The sequence below is a fragment of the Elaeis guineensis genome, chromosome 1, assembly GCF_000442705.2.
Source record: "Elaeis guineensis isolate ETL-2024a chromosome 1, EG11, whole genome shotgun sequence".
NCBI classification, from domain to species: domain Eukaryota; kingdom Viridiplantae; phylum Streptophyta; class Magnoliopsida; order Arecales; family Arecaceae; genus Elaeis; species Elaeis guineensis.
In genome coordinates, this window is record NC_025993.2 from 94,945,385 (window position 1) to 94,964,543 (window position 19,159).

At 36.5% G+C, this 19,159-nt stretch overlaps 1 protein-coding gene across 4 annotated transcripts; it reads left to right on the forward strand.

Moving 5' to 3' along the window:
* Positions 1-5,454: 5,454 nt before the first annotated feature.
* LOC105031984 (uncharacterized) lies at positions 5,455-18,623 on the forward strand. 4 transcript variants are annotated; one of them, XM_010906301.4, is made up of 9 exons: positions 5,455-5,819; positions 5,895-6,019; positions 6,127-6,164; positions 8,535-8,645; positions 13,158-13,237; positions 16,370-16,406; positions 17,465-17,506; positions 18,014-18,136; positions 18,232-18,623. In XM_010906301.4, exons 1-8 carry the CDS (start codon positions 5,547-5,549, stop codon positions 18,082-18,084), a joined length of 777 nt encoding a protein of 258 aa, XP_010904603.1. In that variant the 5' UTR covers positions 5,455-5,546; the 3' UTR covers positions 18,085-18,136; positions 18,232-18,623. The 4 variants fall into 4 exon arrangements, with proteins under 4 accessions (XP_010904603.1, XP_010904599.1, XP_010904600.1 ...); XM_010906300.4 differs by having other exon boundaries at positions 5,476-5,819; positions 18,218-18,623; XM_010906297.4 differs by lacking the exon at positions 16,370-16,406 and having other exon boundaries at positions 5,467-5,819; positions 18,218-18,416.
* The last annotated feature ends 536 nt before the right edge of the window (positions 18,624-19,159 follow it).

Genomic DNA, 19,159 nt, shown 5'->3' on the forward strand with positions numbered 1-19,159 from the left:
TTAATTTCTTCAAAGATGACCGAAAAATATTTAATTTCTAAGTGCTTTTGGTTTTTGTATTGGTGAAACTATTGCTGATAAAGACATTAGATAACAGTTCTCAGTATTTGCCTAATATGTCTGCTGGGTTATAAGATTGTAATCTCCCTTTTGATATCATGCTATCCTTGGATGCATGTGGGTTTTCTTCATGCACTACTTAAATCTTCTCTCCAGTGATCCTTTGGTTGTATCATAACTCTATATCTAATTGCAACTGGCTGTTCTTTTTCTTCATGAAAAAAAAAAAAAAAAACATTAGATTAGGCAGTAATGTCTTTGTTAATAAAAATATTTTTTATTAATAATAAAAATATTATAATTATCTTTATTAATTTCAAATATCCACGTTGACTTTGTTGGTCGCTAGAACATGGCCAGCCATTAGAATCCGCTCTCCTTTTGGTTCAATTAATGCATCCAATGGCTTGCCATGATGACCCCAAAGAAACTCTATATGGATCCGTCACATCATCCTGTTGAAATAAATGGGTGGCCAGGAGTAGAGCAAAAGCCATACCACCCTTAGGTCTTTAGTTGTCAACTTAGGCCATTAATAGATGGAGCCCTCATGTGCCATGAGGTGACTATTCACTAAACTCAGAAAAGCCTAAAAGCCATGCATGGATTCCAAAGATACTCAATTAGAGGGCAGAAAATCTTCAACAATCCATGCTCTCCTACGGTTCCAGCCTCCCTTATAAAAAGAGGTAAATAGGAGACCTAGAGGTACACAACTTTTCTCTCTCTTGAATACTCATCTTTTCCACATATTGGCTGGATTTCTAACTTAAGAGTCGGAGAGTCTCCATCGAAGCCACCTCTGATCGAGACTTTTTCTACAGATCTTGCCACCAGCTCCAACCATTTCAGCACCCAATGAAGATCCACGGCAACATTGTATATGACCTTCTTGAGAAAAAAATATTCACTAGTAGTGATGTCATTTTTCATGAATCAATTTTTTCGTTTACCAACACACCGCATGTTTTACTTTCTTTCCAATCTCCAATTCTTCCTCACATTATTGATACCGGCAATGAACCTATTCTCTCTACTACTTCAAGTGATCTTCTATCTTCACCTACTCAGCCTTCTTCTGGTCCTAGTTAGGATTCTTCTGAAACAATATTTTTTGATCCAGCTCTAAAATGCTCTACAAGAATCTGACATCCTCCTCAGTGGCTTCAAGATTTTCAGTACTCTCAAATTTCATCCTTTTTTTATCTAGATCAAACCAACCATGTGACAAGTACCAAATATCCACTCCAAAATTATCTTTCCTTTGATAAATTCTCTAGCTCTCACTGTGCATTTCTAGCTTCTATTTCCTCTTCTCAAGAACCCAAGTCATTCTCCTCAGTAATGAAATATGCTCACTAGCGTGATGCTACGGCCGATGAAATTAAGGCCTTAGAGCTGAATCACACTTGGTCTATAATGCCACTTCCACCAAGCAAACATGCCATTGGAAGCAAATTGATATACAAAATCAATTACAAATCTGATAGTAGTATTACTTGTTGCTAAAAGATATACACAAGTTGAAGGCTTAGATTATCATGAAACATTCACTTCTATCACTAAATTGGTCATAATTTATTATCTTATTGCCATTGCAGCTGCCTAACATTCACCTTTATATTAACTTGGTGTCAATAATGCCTTCCTCCATGATAATTTGAATGAGAAAGTTTATATGCAATTGCTACCAGATTTTTCTCGAAAGGGAGAGATAGAACAATAATTAGTTTGGAGACTCAACAAATCCTTATATGTTCTTAAATAAGACTCCCATAATTGATTTTCTAAATTCTCTACAGCATTATTCCGGGCTGGTTTCACTCAATCAGTTGCTGATTATTCACTCTTTACTCTTAAATCTAAGTACAGTATCACCATGCTGCTTGTTTATGTTGATGATATACTCATTACTGGTAGTTATCCTTCTTCCATTGGTTCCACTAAATCCTACCTCTAAGATCAATTTCGAATCAAAGATCTTGGTACACTTAAATATTTCTTGGATTTTGAAGTTGTACAATCCAATAAAGATATTTTTCTCTCTCAATAGAAGTACATTTTAGATATTCTTGAAGATGCAACTATTCTAGTCGCTAAACTGGCACACACTCTAATGGAGCAAAATATAAAATTATCACATGATGTTGGAGAACTTTTGCATGATCCTGAACCATACAGATAGATCCTTGATTTATCTCGCAATCACATGTCCAGATATTATATTTGCTGCCAATTTTCTTAATTAGTTTGTGTAGGCACCACGCCAACTCCATATGGATGATGCTTTTCGAGTCTTACGATATCTCAAATCTTGCCCTGATTTTGGTATCCTCATGCTTGGCCCAAACGATTTTCACCTCAGTGCCTATTGTGATGCTGATTGGATAAGTTGGTCCATTACTCACCATTTTGTCACAGATTATTGTAGTTTTCTTGATGATAAACCTATATCATGGCATACAAAAATGTAACATACCATCTCTTGCTCTATTGTTGAGGCTAAATATCAATTAATGGCCTCTACTACTTGTGAATTGATCTGGCTCAAAACTCTATTATCTGATTTAGCGATCCACCATCGTCAACCTATATCCCTTTTATTGTGATAATTAAACTGCACTTTATATTACTGCCAACCTTATTTTCTATGAGTTGACAAAACATATCAAAATAGATGGTCATGTTATTTGAGAAAAATTACAAGCAGGCACAATTTAGACCAAATTCTTCGAAGTGACAACTAAGATGTTAATATTTTTACCAACGCTTTGGGTCGTGATCAATTTTTTTATCTATTAGGTAAGTTGGGTGTTACACCAACTTGAAGGGAAGTATTAAAGTTGTCAAAATCTCACTTATTATAAAATCTTGATATCTTGATATCACGACCACTATATGTATTGTAGAATCATCCTATTATAGAATTTGGATATCGTAGCTGCTATATATTGCATGTCGAACTTGACGTATCAGCCTCCAATGATCATGAGATCCAATTGTCATATTTATATTTAGTATGTGTACCAAATGAATTTTTGTTATTGTATTATACTACATCAAGTCCCTAGTATCTTTCTTAAAAACATGAGATTTTATTATTGTATTCTATCATATTGGATCCCTAAAGTCAAAGGGCTTACCTGTATATAAAGCACACTAGTGCTATTAACATGCATGCAATAATTCAAATTTCTTTTCCAATCCAAATTTTTCAGCAAGAATTGTATCAAGATACCATTTCAGCTTTCCAAGCTTGGAAGAATGCTTTCTTGTTCTGACTGTTACTTCTGAGGCATTGGTCATTTTAGCATCAACAGGGCAACGGAAGCCTCTTTTTTGGCTCCAATGCATTGTTTATATCTGGAGCTTCTATATGCTTTGCCTTGCTTCCCTCATGATGGGAAACTTTGAGCTGAAGGTATTGTGCATGATCCCACAGAAGCTGCAAACTTGGTCGTTTCTCCATCACCATATTGCTTATGTAAGCAATTGGCGCGTATCTAGTTCTGCTATAAAAAAAAAATAAAAATAAAAAAATTAACTCTTCTTGTAGGATCTATAATTTTTAGCATGTTGATCCTAGTTGCACAAGTTAGATTTTGTTCATATAAAATTCACTTAATATAGCATATTGAGTTGATTCCCATCTAATGAACCAAGCTTTTATGGTGAATTTATGTAACCTGGGGTGAGGGCCTGCTGAGCCTTGGCCCATGCAAGGAGGGGTTCCCTTGAAGTCCACCAACATTGATTAACCCAAGATCTTATTTTAGACCGTTGGTACAACCATCAATATACTTCACTAGCAAGCTGTCCAGCACCTTGAAGCTAATCACCATTAATAAATTATCCAACACCCATGCTACATGGTTTCAAATTGTATCTAAACTTGTGTCATAGTTTGATCTTTGATTTGAGGTATGTTTGTCTAGATTTCGTTTGCCTTTTGGCAGCACTGGCTGATAATTGGAACTCAATAGCCACATAACAAAAAATTCATGAAGAGGGCAATATAAAGTTTGCTGACAGAATATATAGTTATATATTAGAGTTAATTCTGGCTTCACTTTCAAGCACAATGATCTGGTAAAATTTTGACCTCCAGTAGGATGTATAAGAGCAGAGGCACATCAGCTTGAATTGAATGCATGAATCCTAATGGTAGTTGTGGCCAATGGATGTTGTTCTTCTTGCTAATGAAGGTGTGCAAGGAATTTCGCCTTGGCAATGCCCAGTTTGCCATTATGACAATAGCAGAAATTATTTGCCTGCCCAAGCATTTGATAATGGACATCATAATTTACTTTTTATTTTTCATTCTTTAGGCAAACAAACAAAGCCTCAAGATTTAACATAATGATTATTGCAAATTATTGTCAACAATTATAATATCTTCGAAAACCTTTCATTGCATGATTTGTATAGAACATGCGTTCTTAAATAATAGTCCATAGCAAATGACGTGGCTCGGCTTAGAGAAGCACATGTCAAGCATACCAATAGTGGAGCACCACATATCCAGCCAACCAGCCAATAATAAAACACCACGTATCCCTGAACTAAAGCACATTAATAGCAATTAAGGACCATTAAGGGAGATGGTTATGATCCCATATTTATGAAATATATCGTGGGATAGTTACAGCATCTCAACGGTTATGGCATGTCTAATCTTTCCATATAACCATTCTACACCCTCATTTTTATATGTACCACAATCAAAAGACTTCTAATATGCTTTCTCTCACTTAATTTTACTCTCCATCACCTTCCTCTTAGATCTCTTCTATTTCATTAAAACTTAACTTGATTTAACCATCAGAGATTCTCTCATTGGATCAAATCCGATAACTTTTGGTATTTTTTTTTCTTTTGCTTGCAAGTCAGATTCTTCATTCCTTGTAGATCTTCCAATGCAAACATAATAATCCAATCAATCCATGTCAAATTGGATTTTAACAACATCATCGTTAGGTCAGATATTGACGATCATAGTAGTCATTGTTGCCATTTTTTCTTATAACCATATGATAGCGACTTCTAAAGTTTAATTACTTACAATGATCATGGAGGCTAGTTCTTGCTAAAAAAAACTCGATACATGAAATAGCATGGGTCAGGCTGGGAGGATTTGCCATTCTTTGTACGAATCCACCACTGAATGAACCACTGGGAGCTTTGAGATTTGTGCAGGTAGTGGATCACAGAATTTGCAGCGCATTGATCGGTGTGGTGGGTGATCCAACGGTGGATTCGCGTGAAGGAAGGTGAATCCTTCGCGAAAGATGCAAACGCGATCCAAGCAGCACTCGTTATTCCGGTCCATTATTTGGAGATGCGGGCGTCCAGAGGCGCACTCGTTCCGCTCCCAGCAGGATATTCTAGGGATCTCGCTCCGGAATTAATAAATCGCGAGATATACGGACCGTCCCGAGCGCGAGCAGCAGCCTTTTAGTATAGGCTTAGACGAAACTGCAAGGGAGATGACGAGTGGGAGCCAAGCTCTTTGCAGCAAAACCTCCCTCCTTCATCCCCTTCTCTCCTCCCGCGCCGCCCGATTCAATCCCGTCCGTCGGTTCGTCACTCGTACGGTCCGGATGGCTTCCCCCGACCCCTCGGGTCCTCCACCTTCCTCCAAGGTGGATTCCGCCTCCGCCGCCACGGCTGCGACCTCCTCCCCCGACGCCGCCGCCGGTGCATCCTCCGTCTCCGCCTCCTCCGCCATCGACTTCCTTCAGCTCTGCCACCGCCTCAAGGTTTCTCTCTCTCTCTCTCTCTCGCTCGCTCGTTGTTTTCTTGACCTATCCAATGGAGGCGCTCTTGGTTTCTAGACAACGAAGAGAACGGGGTGGGTGCGCCGCGGGATACGGGACCCGGAGTCGGTGGCAGACCACATGTACCGGATGGGTGTCATGGCTCTCATCGCCGGTGACATCCCAGGCGTAGATCAGGACAGGTTAGGGCTTATGATCGGAGCTCCCGCTACCCCTCTTCACAAATCTTGAAGTTGTTGATGTTTTTATGGATTGTTATTGCGAGTCACGGTGTTCTTTTCTGGTTTAGGTGTGTTAAGATGGCAATCGTGCATGACATTGCTGAAGGTGGGGTTCTAGATCCTTAGTTTTGCGTAAATTTTCCTGTAATTCTTGTTTTTTTTATTTCTTAAACCTAATATAGAGACAAAGTTTAATTTTTACGGGACTAATGCTGTTTGTTGCAGAGAGTTTTTTAATAATGCGAAATAAACTTCTATTTGTTTCCTAATATCCTTTGCACTTCAATGAATATAGTCTTATTACTACGATTTTTGCTTGTGAAACATCAATCTTTATGTCTTCATTGTTGTAAAACAAAATGGATAGGAAGGTTAAGCTTTGTTTGGATTGGGGTATACGAGAGTTCATTAGGGGAGGGGAGAGGAGGGGAAGGGAGGGGAGGGTAAGGGAATTAATGAACTCTTGTTTGGAAAAGGAGAGGAAGGGTAAAGAAGGATACATACCTTATCCTTGTTTGGATAGAGGGGTTAAGGGAGAGGTAGAAGAATTTATATATATATATCGACAAATATGTCTTTTTTTATTAGTAGATGTACTATTTAATGTTTGTGATATTTTGACAAAGATCGTGAATTTCTATCACTGGAATCCGCCTTCCAAAGATCGTGATATCCAGATTTGCATGAGAAGCGATCTGCAGGCGAAGGGATGGATATAGGATTTCTGAGTTGTGCGAAGAGCAAAGAGGCGGTTGGAAAGATAGATATATAATGGTCTAGTTGTAATTTTAAAATTTTATTAAGGATAAGTTGGAAAAATAAAAATTGAGCATAAACCTTCCCCTCTGTTATACCCTGAATCGGGGGTACAGAAAATTGAATAACTGAGGGGTACGGAGGGGTTAAGAGGACCATTCTCTACCCTCCTTTATCTCTCAAAAAATTTTATCAAACAAGGGTTTATTCTTTACCCTCCCCTCCATTCCTCTTATGAACCCCCATGTACCCCCAATCCAAACAATATGTTAGGCGTTGCAGACCCAACCAGGGATTATGTGTGTGTGATTTGACCGTGCAATGATCCACTCGACTTTGTTGCTTGCTAATATAATCTAGTTAGAAGATCAAAGATTGATGTAGCGCTAATCACTTAAAGAGAAAAATAAAGATAATGAGGATGGAGAAAATGACAAAATGTTTTTCCTAAACTATTATACTATGACTTTAAGCTCACTATTTATATATTGGATGTCTTACAGCTTCAAAGGGGTGGTTCTAAAAGTAATCACGGTATATGAGAATGCCCATCACTTGTCTCCTGCTTTATACATTGTAAGGCTTAATACAACATGAGAAAAAGCATTTTCCAGTCATGTAGTTTAGGATCACCGTGTGGATGAACAAATTTAAAGACTATTATGACCAGCTCTCGACTTGGTCTCAACTATCTCTAATCTAGTGATGCTTCATGGCAAAGTCAAGTTGGGGGCAAGTGAAGGGCTGACCTCCAAAATGTCAATGACCAATTGGCAGGTCAGAGGCTTGCTTTATTGGTTGCAAAATCTAAGATCATGCATCCAAGGAGTCACTCTCTAAAGTTCATCTAAAATAAAGAGGGATCAAGATCTTTCCCTGTTTTCATGAGAGTATACTGTATAGGGCTATAAATCATATCCAGCAGCTCAACACGCCAGGAATTGTGGTTAATGTTATGATCAATTATGTGTTTGAACACTTGAACTTTTGCATCAGAGATTCAAGAAGTAGGAATTTGTTTCTTCCTACACATTGAGACAAGAGCATGATCAAAGCACTATGAGAACATTTGGAGGTATCACTAAATTCCAATTATAGTCTATGTTCCTTATTTTCAAGTGTGCTTTTTTCCCTTTAATCTCAGATAATATGAAAAAATTTAAGCATAAAGTACAAGTTAAAGGGGTTGATTTTATTAATTGGATTGAACAAATAAATATAAAGAAAATTAACAAAACAAAAGAGAAGCGATTTTCACATCCATCCATCAAATCCTAAGAGCCAGTTATAATCTAATTTTTCAAAACTGATTTAATGTATCCTTGATTGTTGTTTATTTACTTATACGCTCTTTAAGTTAATGCTCTGTCTTTAGTTGGTAAAATAAATGAAGTTAAGAATATATAATATCTATTTATTGATAATTATAGTTTGTTGAATCTGCTATTTCTGAAAGTTAAAAGCTATTCGATTCTCTATTTAAAATTTCCTTGAAGCAAATTTAATATTTTCAACATTAATCGATTGTGCCCTTGATTGTTGTTTATTTGCTTATATCTTCTTCAAAGTTAATGATATGTATCTTTAATTGGTAAAATAAATGAAGTGCAAAATATATATTATCTACTGAATGTCTATTATAAACTTGAATCTAGCAATTCTAAAACTCAAGGCCATTCTATACTCTATTTTAATTTTTTATGGAAAATTGTTTTATTAGCCATTGTTGGTGATATTGCTCCTTCTGATGGTGTGCCAAAGTTGGAAAAGAGTCGGAGAGAAAAAGAAGCATTGGAACATATGTGCAGAGTACTTGGTGGAGGGTCTAGAGGTAAATGGATGTAACTATTAGATGTTTTCTCAAGCATCTTTTTTGTAATTTGCAGAGATTTTATTTCTTGGGTGGATATTATGCATATATGTGTTCTAGTAAGTTTTAGTTATTTAAAATTATTTTGCAATAGTTTTTCCAAGATAAATGCCATCACCTGTGCAAGCATTAGCTCAGCCCATCAGGCTTACTTGGCATGGCTTAACCTCACTTTGAGATGAATAATAATACCCAATACCATATTTATTTGTTTACTTTCAATGATCCTTCTGAATTTCAATAGCCTGTAAGAGGACAGCATTTTAGAGATTTTTCTATCTTTCCCTTTGTGTAAAAACTGTTCTAATTGATCTAGCCAACTAGCTTGGAGTCTATAATGGTTGCAGTGCAGTTAAAGATGTACAATTAGATAAATGCTTTACCTTTAAACTTCCTTCTCATCTAACAAAACTGATAAGATTCACTTATCCAAAAGATCATCATCTCACAACCATGGCAAACAAGACTAGTGCAATAAAATGCTTGGTTACTAAGAAAACTATATATAGTACCAGAAACAACAAAATGAAAAGTTGTTAGCAACCAGCTAGGGCTGGCAAAATATGACCTGACCCGCCAACCCGACCCGTGTTTGACCCGTCATAAACAAGTTTGGGTTTAGGCTAAACGGATTCGAGTCATAAACAGATCGACCCATTTAACCCGTTTAATAATTGGATCAGACATAGGTTTTAGATATCTGATCCGTTTAACCCGTTTAATATTCAGGTTGTATTGAGTCATTTAACCTATTTAACCTGTTTAACCAATTTTTTATCCATTTAACCTGACCTGTTTGACCTATTTAATCCATTTAAAACCCGTTTAACCTGTTTAAACTTTGTTTAACCTGTTTCTGACCCATTTAACTCGACTCGTTTAACCTGTTTAATTTGTTTAACCTGTTTAACCTAATTTAACCTATTTAATAAACGGGTTAAATGGATCGGATCGGATTACCTATTTAATAAACAGGTTGGGTTCAGATTTGAATTTTTGACCCATTTAATAAATAAATCAGATTTGGATTGATCATTTTCTGATTCGTCCCGTTTATGACCCGTTTCATTTATAAACCGACCCGACCCGTTTGCCACTCCTACAACCAGCTTGACTTGAAAAATAGAATTTTATCAACATGGACTTTAGGAATAGAATTTTAGCACCCTTTTGCCGCTCTATGCATGTGCTTGTAATTGCTTAGGAAAAAGTGCTGTTGCCACTTTTAAAGAAAAAAGCACTTCCCAACAAAAGTAAATGCTTGGTGACATTATATAAAAAGGGCTTCTTCAAGAAGAAAAGTCCATAAAAAAGTGCTTTTAGGAGAAGTGAGAAAACCTAGCTTTTGGCTTCTTGCTTTTTCTAAAGCAGAAGCAACTCCAGAAATGGTGTAAATCAAATTCTAGTTCTTGTTCTCGAAGGTTAACTAAATTGATTCCTTGCAATAGGCAAACATTTAGCAAGTGGAGCAACTACCATGACAGTTTTCCTCTAGGCAGAAAATATTCATGCATTACTGTACTCTCATAATAGTGGTTAGAATTTGGTTGCCATGCATGTCAAAAGACCATAGTTGGACAAATTAATATTTGGTGGAAAGACTAACATCATAATGTTGATTAACCTCTATTTAATAAATCTTGGAAGAACTACATAGAATGCTTTAAAAGTTCTTCATCACCTTATTGAACCAAAGCATGCATCCTAGAATGGGCATGCCATCTCAAAAATGGCTTTTTTCTTAATTTCTTAAGCTGCTTTATACAGGAAATTGGAAGGAACTTGGTCAAGAAATACTCGTATTTATTCATCATTCCTTTAAATGGGCTTCCTCTTTGAAGTGCTAATCCTCATGCAACCCTACTATCTTCAGGGATCAAGTAGCATGTCAACTTCATCATGTTCATATTTCTGTAGGAGTTGGTAACTTTAATGCAAAAACAAAAACTATTTGCAATGGATATAAGGTACTAGAAGTATCAGTTTGGTAGCTCGTAAGGCACCGGTATTGATATGCGTTGCATAAAGGTACCATACCGGCATGTGTAGTACCCCTATTTTCATTCTACTTGCACTTGAAGGAATAGTACATGTTGGTATGGTGGCATACTATACTGGTCCATACTCTATAAAATATTGAGAAATCTTGGTTTTGGATGTTGGCATTGGTACTTTAAACCTTGCTACATTCAAAGGAGAGGAGAATCAAATGGTAAGTTATGCAAAGTTAATAAAGAAATTATGAGGCATGCCATTCCTAAAAACTAGTGAGTTAATACAATTGGTGGACATTCAGCTAATGAAAATATAAGGTCAAGATATGCTGATGAAACCCTTTGAGAATAACTAATAATCAAGGTTAGGTATTGTGGAAAGGGGAATGCCTACCAAAATGCTTGACCATTTTTCTCATTATTAATTCTTAGGCTCTTGTCATTCAATACTTGCTACGTGCATTATATGGAAATAATTCTCAAAAGTCCTCCCTTGATAAGCAACGAAATGCAAGTTTGCTAAATAGATAGACAAAAATCATCCAACAATTGTGATAGTGTTGAACACCAGGCAAACTGTCATTCTTTGCATCATTTAAGACCAAAGATTCACATCTTGGTGCTTCCTGACATGTCTTGCCTATATGATACCATTCCAACAAGAAACAATATGCGAGACGCCCCGTGGACTTCTACCCACTCATGAATTAGGATGTTTGCTGTAATGACCTAGGATCTTACCTAAAAGGGCTAGTCAGAAGGCATTATTTGGATTCTATGGTTTTGTATAAGTACATAAGATCTTTTAAGCAGTTAACTAATGTCAGACTAAATACACATGCAAGGTTTCTTACATTGTCTGAATCATGGAATGCCGTACTGTCCTGTACCACTCCATACTGCCCGTATCATACCGTACCAGTCTCGTACTGGTATGCCATTCCGAAGCATATCGACATTACCGTACCGTATACCAATATTAAACAGAATTTCACCGGTATGGGGTCCAGTATCGGTACGGCGAACCTTGGTTTGAATCATTACGAATGGTCTTCGAGTAGATCTAAGGCTGGTCATAGGCCAAATCATGGTGTTTGCGATTGGATTTAGACCCTTAGCTTGGTGAAGATGTCATGATTTGCATGGGGAGAGCATGTGAGGAGCTTTATGGGTGTTTATTAGTCCCATACTAGTTGTGTGCTGAGAAGATCTAGGTACTTATCCAGGACCAAAGAATCCAAATGATACCTTTTAGCCATCCTTTTTAAATGAGATCATGGGCCATTACATCCAGGTCATCTTGGTTGGTACCAACTTGGAATGGATTGAGATAGTTGTATCCCAATAATTAGGATAGCATAGCATCATAGGACATATTTTTTGTATTAATGGTTGTTTAGGCATGTCTTGACCTATCCTGATATTGTTTTGGCACAAAACCAAGCCGGGATGACTACCAATATTGAGACTTTAGTATTGGAGCAAGAGGTATATTAATTGTATCAATGCCTCTCTTGCTTTGGGTGATCAAGAGCAAAGATTTAGGTGTACGTGGCATTAGGGATATCAGCCACCCTGCGCATCTGCTTTGGGTGATCAAGAACAAAGATTTAGGTGTACGTGGCATTAGGGATATCAACCACCCTGCGCATCTGCTTTGGGTGATCAAGAGCAAAGATTTAGGTGTACGTGGCATTAGGGATATCAGCCACCCTGCGCGTGTGCATTACACATGCCAAAGGAAAAAAGACAATACCCTTTTTATTTAAGGAATTAACAAGTGCCATGCCACTTATGCTAGATGTTGTTGTTGCCTGACATCATACATGTTGCTGGCATTGCCTGCCACTGGCTGGTACTTAAAAACCTCGGTACAAGTAAGTATCCCTTACATACTAGAAAAATTAATGAAAACCTCAACCTTCTTAGTAGCCTGTAAATTGCCTTAATCTTTCTGTCTTTTTATGCACAATGAGTTTTGCTTTCTTTTCTAAGGTTTTAAAAGATAATTTATCCTCCTATTCTTCACTCTTTTTTCTAGACTTACATCTTTTTCTAGACTTACTCCATCTGGCCATGCAAAAAGCTCAGCAGTCTTCAAGTTCATGATAATGAAGCTTATCTCATAGGCATGACAAGACATCAACCTATCCTAGCTTCTAATAATCCTTGCATTTTTTTTTTTTTGTCTTAGTGGATCAAACAATTGAAGGAGGTATCTTTGCATGCTTCCCAATGTTGTATATCCACCTTGCAATATTCATTTGCCCAACACCTTGCTCCTTTTTTAAACTTATTAATTGAGGGCTTTTTTTTTGGGGAGCGCAAAAAAATGAATGGCCATGGTTATGACTGCTACTCATGTTTTTCATGATTTAAACCAATCATGCTTTGGGAGTTGAACTTATTTCTTCCTTTCATCCTTTCTTTTTTTTTTTTTTTTCTTTTGTTGTTTTTCATTTGGCCAATCTTTTTGCAGCAAAGGAAATTGGTGAGTTATGGATGGAGTATGAAGAAAATTCTTCCCCAGAAGCAAAAGTTGTCAAGGATTTTGACAAGGTATTTTACCCATATATCATCTAGAAGTGACTTTGGTTTTTCCCTATTAGCGAATGTTGAGGCATATGCTAAGTAATAAGTTGACATTAATTATATTTCTAAGTTTGTAATTTCTTTAAGTAGACTATCATGAGTGGGTAATCTTCTCTACCAAGATCACTATTTGTGTAAGTATGTTAACAGCTATTAGATGCATGGTACATTGCCATTAATTTTATTGCTGTCTTATGCACACATTTAATATAAATTACCCTTACTGAATTCTTTGACCAGAATTCCTGCCATTCATTAATTTTGTTAGATATGTCCATTAAACATCTCTCTAAAATATCTTTTACTTCATCATGATATTTTTGTAAAATCCCCATTCATCTCCCTCTTATATCGGGGGAACATATCTTCAATAAAATATAGTGCTAAAAAAGCATGCATTAGATAATAGTTTTCCATTTGCAGATTCTGAGCTAGTTTTAAGTTATTAAATCCACTTTTTGTCGAAATTCTAATTAGTACGACCTTTTCTCCACCAACATCGCTGTGTTGTTTCCTGCCAGAAGCACATGCAATTTATCAACAAAGATATGCATATCTGCTTGAAAGGCTATTGAAATAGGCCGATATTGGGCTTGGTTTGAATTAAGCTTGAATTACGCTCGATCAAGTAATAAATGAACCAAGCTCGATCTCAAACTTCAGGTTCAAAAGTATTTAACACCAAGCTTGATGAGACCTGATCAAGATCTACTAGATTACACCCCTACTCACTGTAGATAACATTGCTGTGGCATGCCACAAACCTTTTACATGGGCCCTCAATGATCATGCTGTCATCACATTAGGGCCTCACCACAATATTGGCGTAGGCATTCATTGCACAAACATTGCATCATTTTCACCATTATCCTACCACTCGGTTATTGGAACCATCATGCTGCTCTCACTTCTCATTCCAATACCACTACCATATGCAGAGCATACATTTAACTAATGCTTGGGTCAGAAAAAATAAATTGCTTGAATCTCCACATAGACAACAAATTAAGGAACATGAAATATCTGATGTACCTATAGCTCAAAATTGAGAAAAAGTTTAAATCCATATATATATATAAGTAGCAACGGGTTTGTATTACTTCTACCTGGAATAAAGAACTTGATAATATCAATAAGGGTCGAGTCCAAGATGGGTCAATCTGTTCAAGCCCAAGACTGAGACCTAGTATAACTTGAAACAAATTATCCCCTACAACCTGTACCCCATCTCTCGAAAACAGGTGGTCTTCCTAACTTGACCTAATATCAAATAGGTTTGAGTGAAAACCAACTTGAAGAAGCCTAACTAACAAAAAGATAATAAATAATAATAAATAAGTGTTAGCATAATCAAAATTCATAACATTAGAAATCTACGAAATTGACTTCAAAATAAAAAATAAAGATATCAAAATATAATTAGTAACAAATAGTTAATAAGGAATATTAAATATAAGGGAAATTATTGAGGGACAATTGATGATGAAGTAATAGATATAACAAAAATGTTTGACTAAATATGTATCTAATATGCAGAAGATATTAAAAAAATTATTATTTTGACCTTTTGCATATCTGAATAATTGTCTTAATTGGTGAATAATTGTCATAAATGTTCTTTTTCATCAAGTGAAATGTCATAAGTTGTCCTTGTTTAATTTCAAACCTCATACAGTCTTCACAACATTCTTCCTATTCCTTAGGTTGTAATTCACAGAATATAGAACAGCTTTATACCCAATCCATAAACAGAAATGAGGATAACGTCACCTCAATCTCAACATTGCGTTTTCTGGCTCTAGCACCTGTTGCTTCCTTTCAGTACATTTATTGTGCTCGCTTGTGTTAGAGATGATTCCTTCCTTTGCACTAGGTAAAACTCGAACATCTTCTCTGCCCTCTAACTGGGCATGACACCAGATTGAAAACTGCAGTACAAAGTGAGGGAGGAATAAGAGACTTATTGCCACCATCTCATTGGCATGCTTTCATGTCCATTCAAACGTGGCCAGGATCTAGTTGGCCTGCGCTGAGAGGGCAACATTATCAGAATGGAGAAGGATCAGCCAGGGAAGAGGAAGGGTACTTTGGCTGGAAGAGGAGATATCAACAAATGCAGAAATTATAGGGGGAATTGATGAAGTGGAAAGAGCAAAGGGAAGATTAAAATGCTTAGATGCTGTTTTTCTTCCCCAGATTTATCACTTTCCATTTGGATTTTTTTTCCCTTTTATTGGATGGGAAAGGGTTTATCTTTGTTGTTCATTTAATAGAGAAAAATGAAAATCTGTGGAAGGTACATGAGAAAAGGGGTTCATTTAGATGGGTATAATATGGGCAAATGTGGCATTGAAGATGCTGTAGGATCTCCCAACTGATAGTGTGTTTGTGAGAGAGAAAGAGAGACCAAACTTTCCTTCAAATTTTTGCTGGTGTTTTCTTCACCATTCTTTGTGAGTTTACATGATGGGGAAGGATATCTCTTCAGTTCATTGAATAGACCAGAATGCTTGTTCATCTAACACGAACAAACATACTGTTGAAACTTGAAAGCAATCATTAATCTTACCAAATGAGAGGAAAAGAATAAAAGATTATCTTTCTGAATTCTAGTAACTTGTTTAAAGTATTGAACTATTAATGTTTGCTTGAGTAGATGGCAGAAAAATCCTGTGAAATTTGAAATGGATCTTTCATTTAAACCAGCAAGCTCGTTATTATTAATAAATAACTGTCTAGCATACATTGGAGAGCACACACATGTAATTCATGTATGCACTATGAAAGTCCTTGCACTATATGTGACTTCTTATGGTTAAATTCTTCCAGTTCTTTGCAATAATGATTCTTAACCCATGTTATACAATTATGAGTAGATCTAGTCATTTCATGTATTTGCTCTTCTATGATACGTGCCTAACCATTCTTCCTGGTAGGTTGATACTGCATGGCAATTTGTGATCTATATACTTCAGTATATGAATACTTCATCCTCTTTCTATACCATCAGTTCATATATCATTGCAGCTGGCTGCTTTGGAGTCTAATAAGACTTTCTCTCTCTCTCTCTCTCTCTTTTTTTTTTTTTTTTTGGGTCAGGTTGAGATGATACTTCAAGCTCTAGAATATGAAAAGGGTAAAGTTTCAAATCAATCATTCTTGATTCTTGCATTTTGGAACTTTTTTTTTTTTTTCAAAAATGTGCGTCTGCATATTTTACTACATTAACATGTTGAAAGAAAGAAAAATAAATGAATTCCTTTTATCTTTACTACAAATTAATTAGGTGATATTGTTAAAGACAGCGCCAGCATTTTTTCCAAATTGAGATGAAGAAGGTGCAGGGCTGGAGTCAAGTTGAAAATTACTTGTAACAATCCGTGTAAGGAACAATATATAGATGGCAGAAAATTTGTGTGGGCCTTAACATGTAGAATGTCAAAAAAGGGTTCATAAGGCCAACTCAAATTAAGAACTTAAGGTATTTTGGTTGTAGTCACCTTTCATAATAATGAGGGTCATTTTAACATGTTGATGATCCTCCTTTCCAAGCCCAATGCCCAAACGGTTTCCTTTTCTTCTAAAAAAACATGTACCACTAATTTTGATAACTGGGGCAGAATGCTTCCTGTTGCTTAGCTATTGACTGATTTGGTTGATGGCCTTCTGTTAACGATGCTTATAGCCTTTCTTTTTCTGCTACTGACACAAGCTCTTTAAATGAGTGAAGAGAGAGGAGAGTGAATCATTCATCAAAACAGTTTGTGGTGTAATAATAAAAAATGGCAGCATAATCATTGCTAAATAGATCATGCTTAACCAAATGAGTCATTAGTTTAATGGTAGGGATTATTTTTTCCCCAATTGCCAAAAATAATATTACACATCTTTTTATGAAAAAAAAGTGGTGTTTTAGGATTTAGGAAAAGGAGATTAACATGTCATTATCGGTTGAGGGGAGTGTGGAATATTGTTTGTTGCCTGAAATCATCCTAGTATATATTGACCTTCCAAGACTGAACCTGAATTCTTTTGTTTTGCTGCTGTGTTTTAAGGAGCAGTGAGGTTTCAGTGATGTGTATGCTCCATACTAAAGAATCTTCGGGCTTTTGCTATAGACTTACAAAATTACCGCATGAAACTTCGGGTTATTTGATAACAGTTCCATATTCTAAACTTTTTCTTTTTTTGCAGAGCAAGGGATTGATTTGGATGAGTTTTTCCAGTCAACTGCAGGTATTTTTTCTTATAGCCTTATATTAAAACATGCCTATATATTGTAGTTACCAAGAAATTTAGAAATCTGATGTTAGCCAAAGGACCTGGATTTGTCTGTCAGATATTACAAAGCAAGTTATTTAGCAAATGAGTAATCTATATGAAATTCGAGAAGGCGAAAATTATGAAATAATGTATGCCTCTGAAAGCATGATATGCCCCCGGAGGCTCCAACAACCCATGATCAATGTGCACTAGACATGAGCCTAAGTCTTCATGTGATCTAATGCAAATCCGATATGCTTCTTAGTATATTGGTTTTTGTACGACCTTGTAAACTACCACTATATCACCCTTCAAACAAAAGAGAAAAAATTTCATTTCATCATTTCCCTGGCTCAGTTAAGAATCCCCTTCTAGAATATGGATCACGTCGTAGCACCCACCAGCTATTTAAGCTTAAGGATAACTCTTAAGATACAACAAACCAAATGCTTTTATCTCTAACATTTTAGGGCTCTACAGGAAAATTTCAGACTGATGTTGGCAAGGCTTGGGCATCAGAGATTGCATCAAGAAGAAGAAAGGAAGAATAGCACTGCCACAGAACTTGGGCATCATCGGAAAGGAGGATAGCCATTCTTCATGGTAACATCACGCCCACTAGGATTTTTTTTTTTTTTTTTTTTTTGGTGTTTCTAACACATTTTCACGTATGGCTTATGTTAGGCTTGTCAGTGCAGGTCTACTAAAAACTGATGGTGGACTAAGAAATTCAAAAGCTGCACAACTCTTCAGGATGTTGTACTTTTGAATTGATCGTCCAACGATGGACTACTTGTGGATGTGGCACGTGATCTGACGTTACTTGCATTTATGCCATGTCTACGGCTTGGATGCCCTTTCGTAAACAGTTGACATTTTACCACAAAAAAAAAAAAAAAAAAAAAAAGGAGAAACAGGAGTTGACATTTATTACCGTCTGCTGGATGAGGTATCCTTGTAGTGATTCAAGTGCGAGTCCTCTAGAATCATCTCCTTTGGTATTCTAGTAATTATATTGTAGCACGGCTTTCACCTGATATGCTGATCAATGTTGGATATTATATGTAGAATATCGTTGCAACCTGCTAAATCTGCCTTAGCAAAACATGTTCTTCTCGGTGACGATGAACCCATCCTGTCTGGACGGCAGGCCTTACGAAGAAAAGATAGATTCAAACGTGCCAGAATCTCAGTTCAAACCTGGGAATTTTTATCCCAGGCAATTTTATGGAACGTCGCTTCAGAGTGTGGTTTAGTTAGTCCATGTCTGATAGCTTTATCATCCATTTGTTGGCGTGTAACTGGCGCCTGGGTACCCTCATGTGCTACTCGTTAAATCTTCTATGCATTAGCGGAGCCAGAAATACTAACAAATTCAAGTGATAAAAAATCCTGCAGGATCTGTGAACGCTGTCAATGGAATTACTGGTTCATCCATTCAAGTAGGTGATGTAATGTGACGATTTAGGATGACAGCTCCTGCTTTACTACCGTAAGTTACAAAACACGTAGCTGGCTGTACCCTCAAGTAATTACTATTCACAACCAGACATCACCATTTTTAGCTGCACCATTATTCTGTAAATTATTATCCTATAAAGATATATTAATTATTATTATAGAAGT

What these genes read in the sequence shown, in the direction of transcription:
- LOC105031984 (XM_010906297.4), top strand. Translation starts at nt 5,547, where the DNA reads ATGACGAGTGGGAGCCAAGCTCTTTGCAGCAAAACCTCCCTCCTTCAT. An exon ending in CCAGGCGTAGATCAGGACAG is followed by an intron (nt 6,020 to 6,126) that starts GTTAGGGCTTAT and finishes TTTCTGGTTTAG; the next exon opens with GTGTGTTAAGATGGCAATCG. An exon ending in CGTGCATGACATTGCTGAAG is followed by an intron (nt 6,165 to 8,534) that starts GTGGGGTTCTAG and finishes TTGTTTTATTAG; the next exon opens with CCATTGTTGGTGATATTGCT.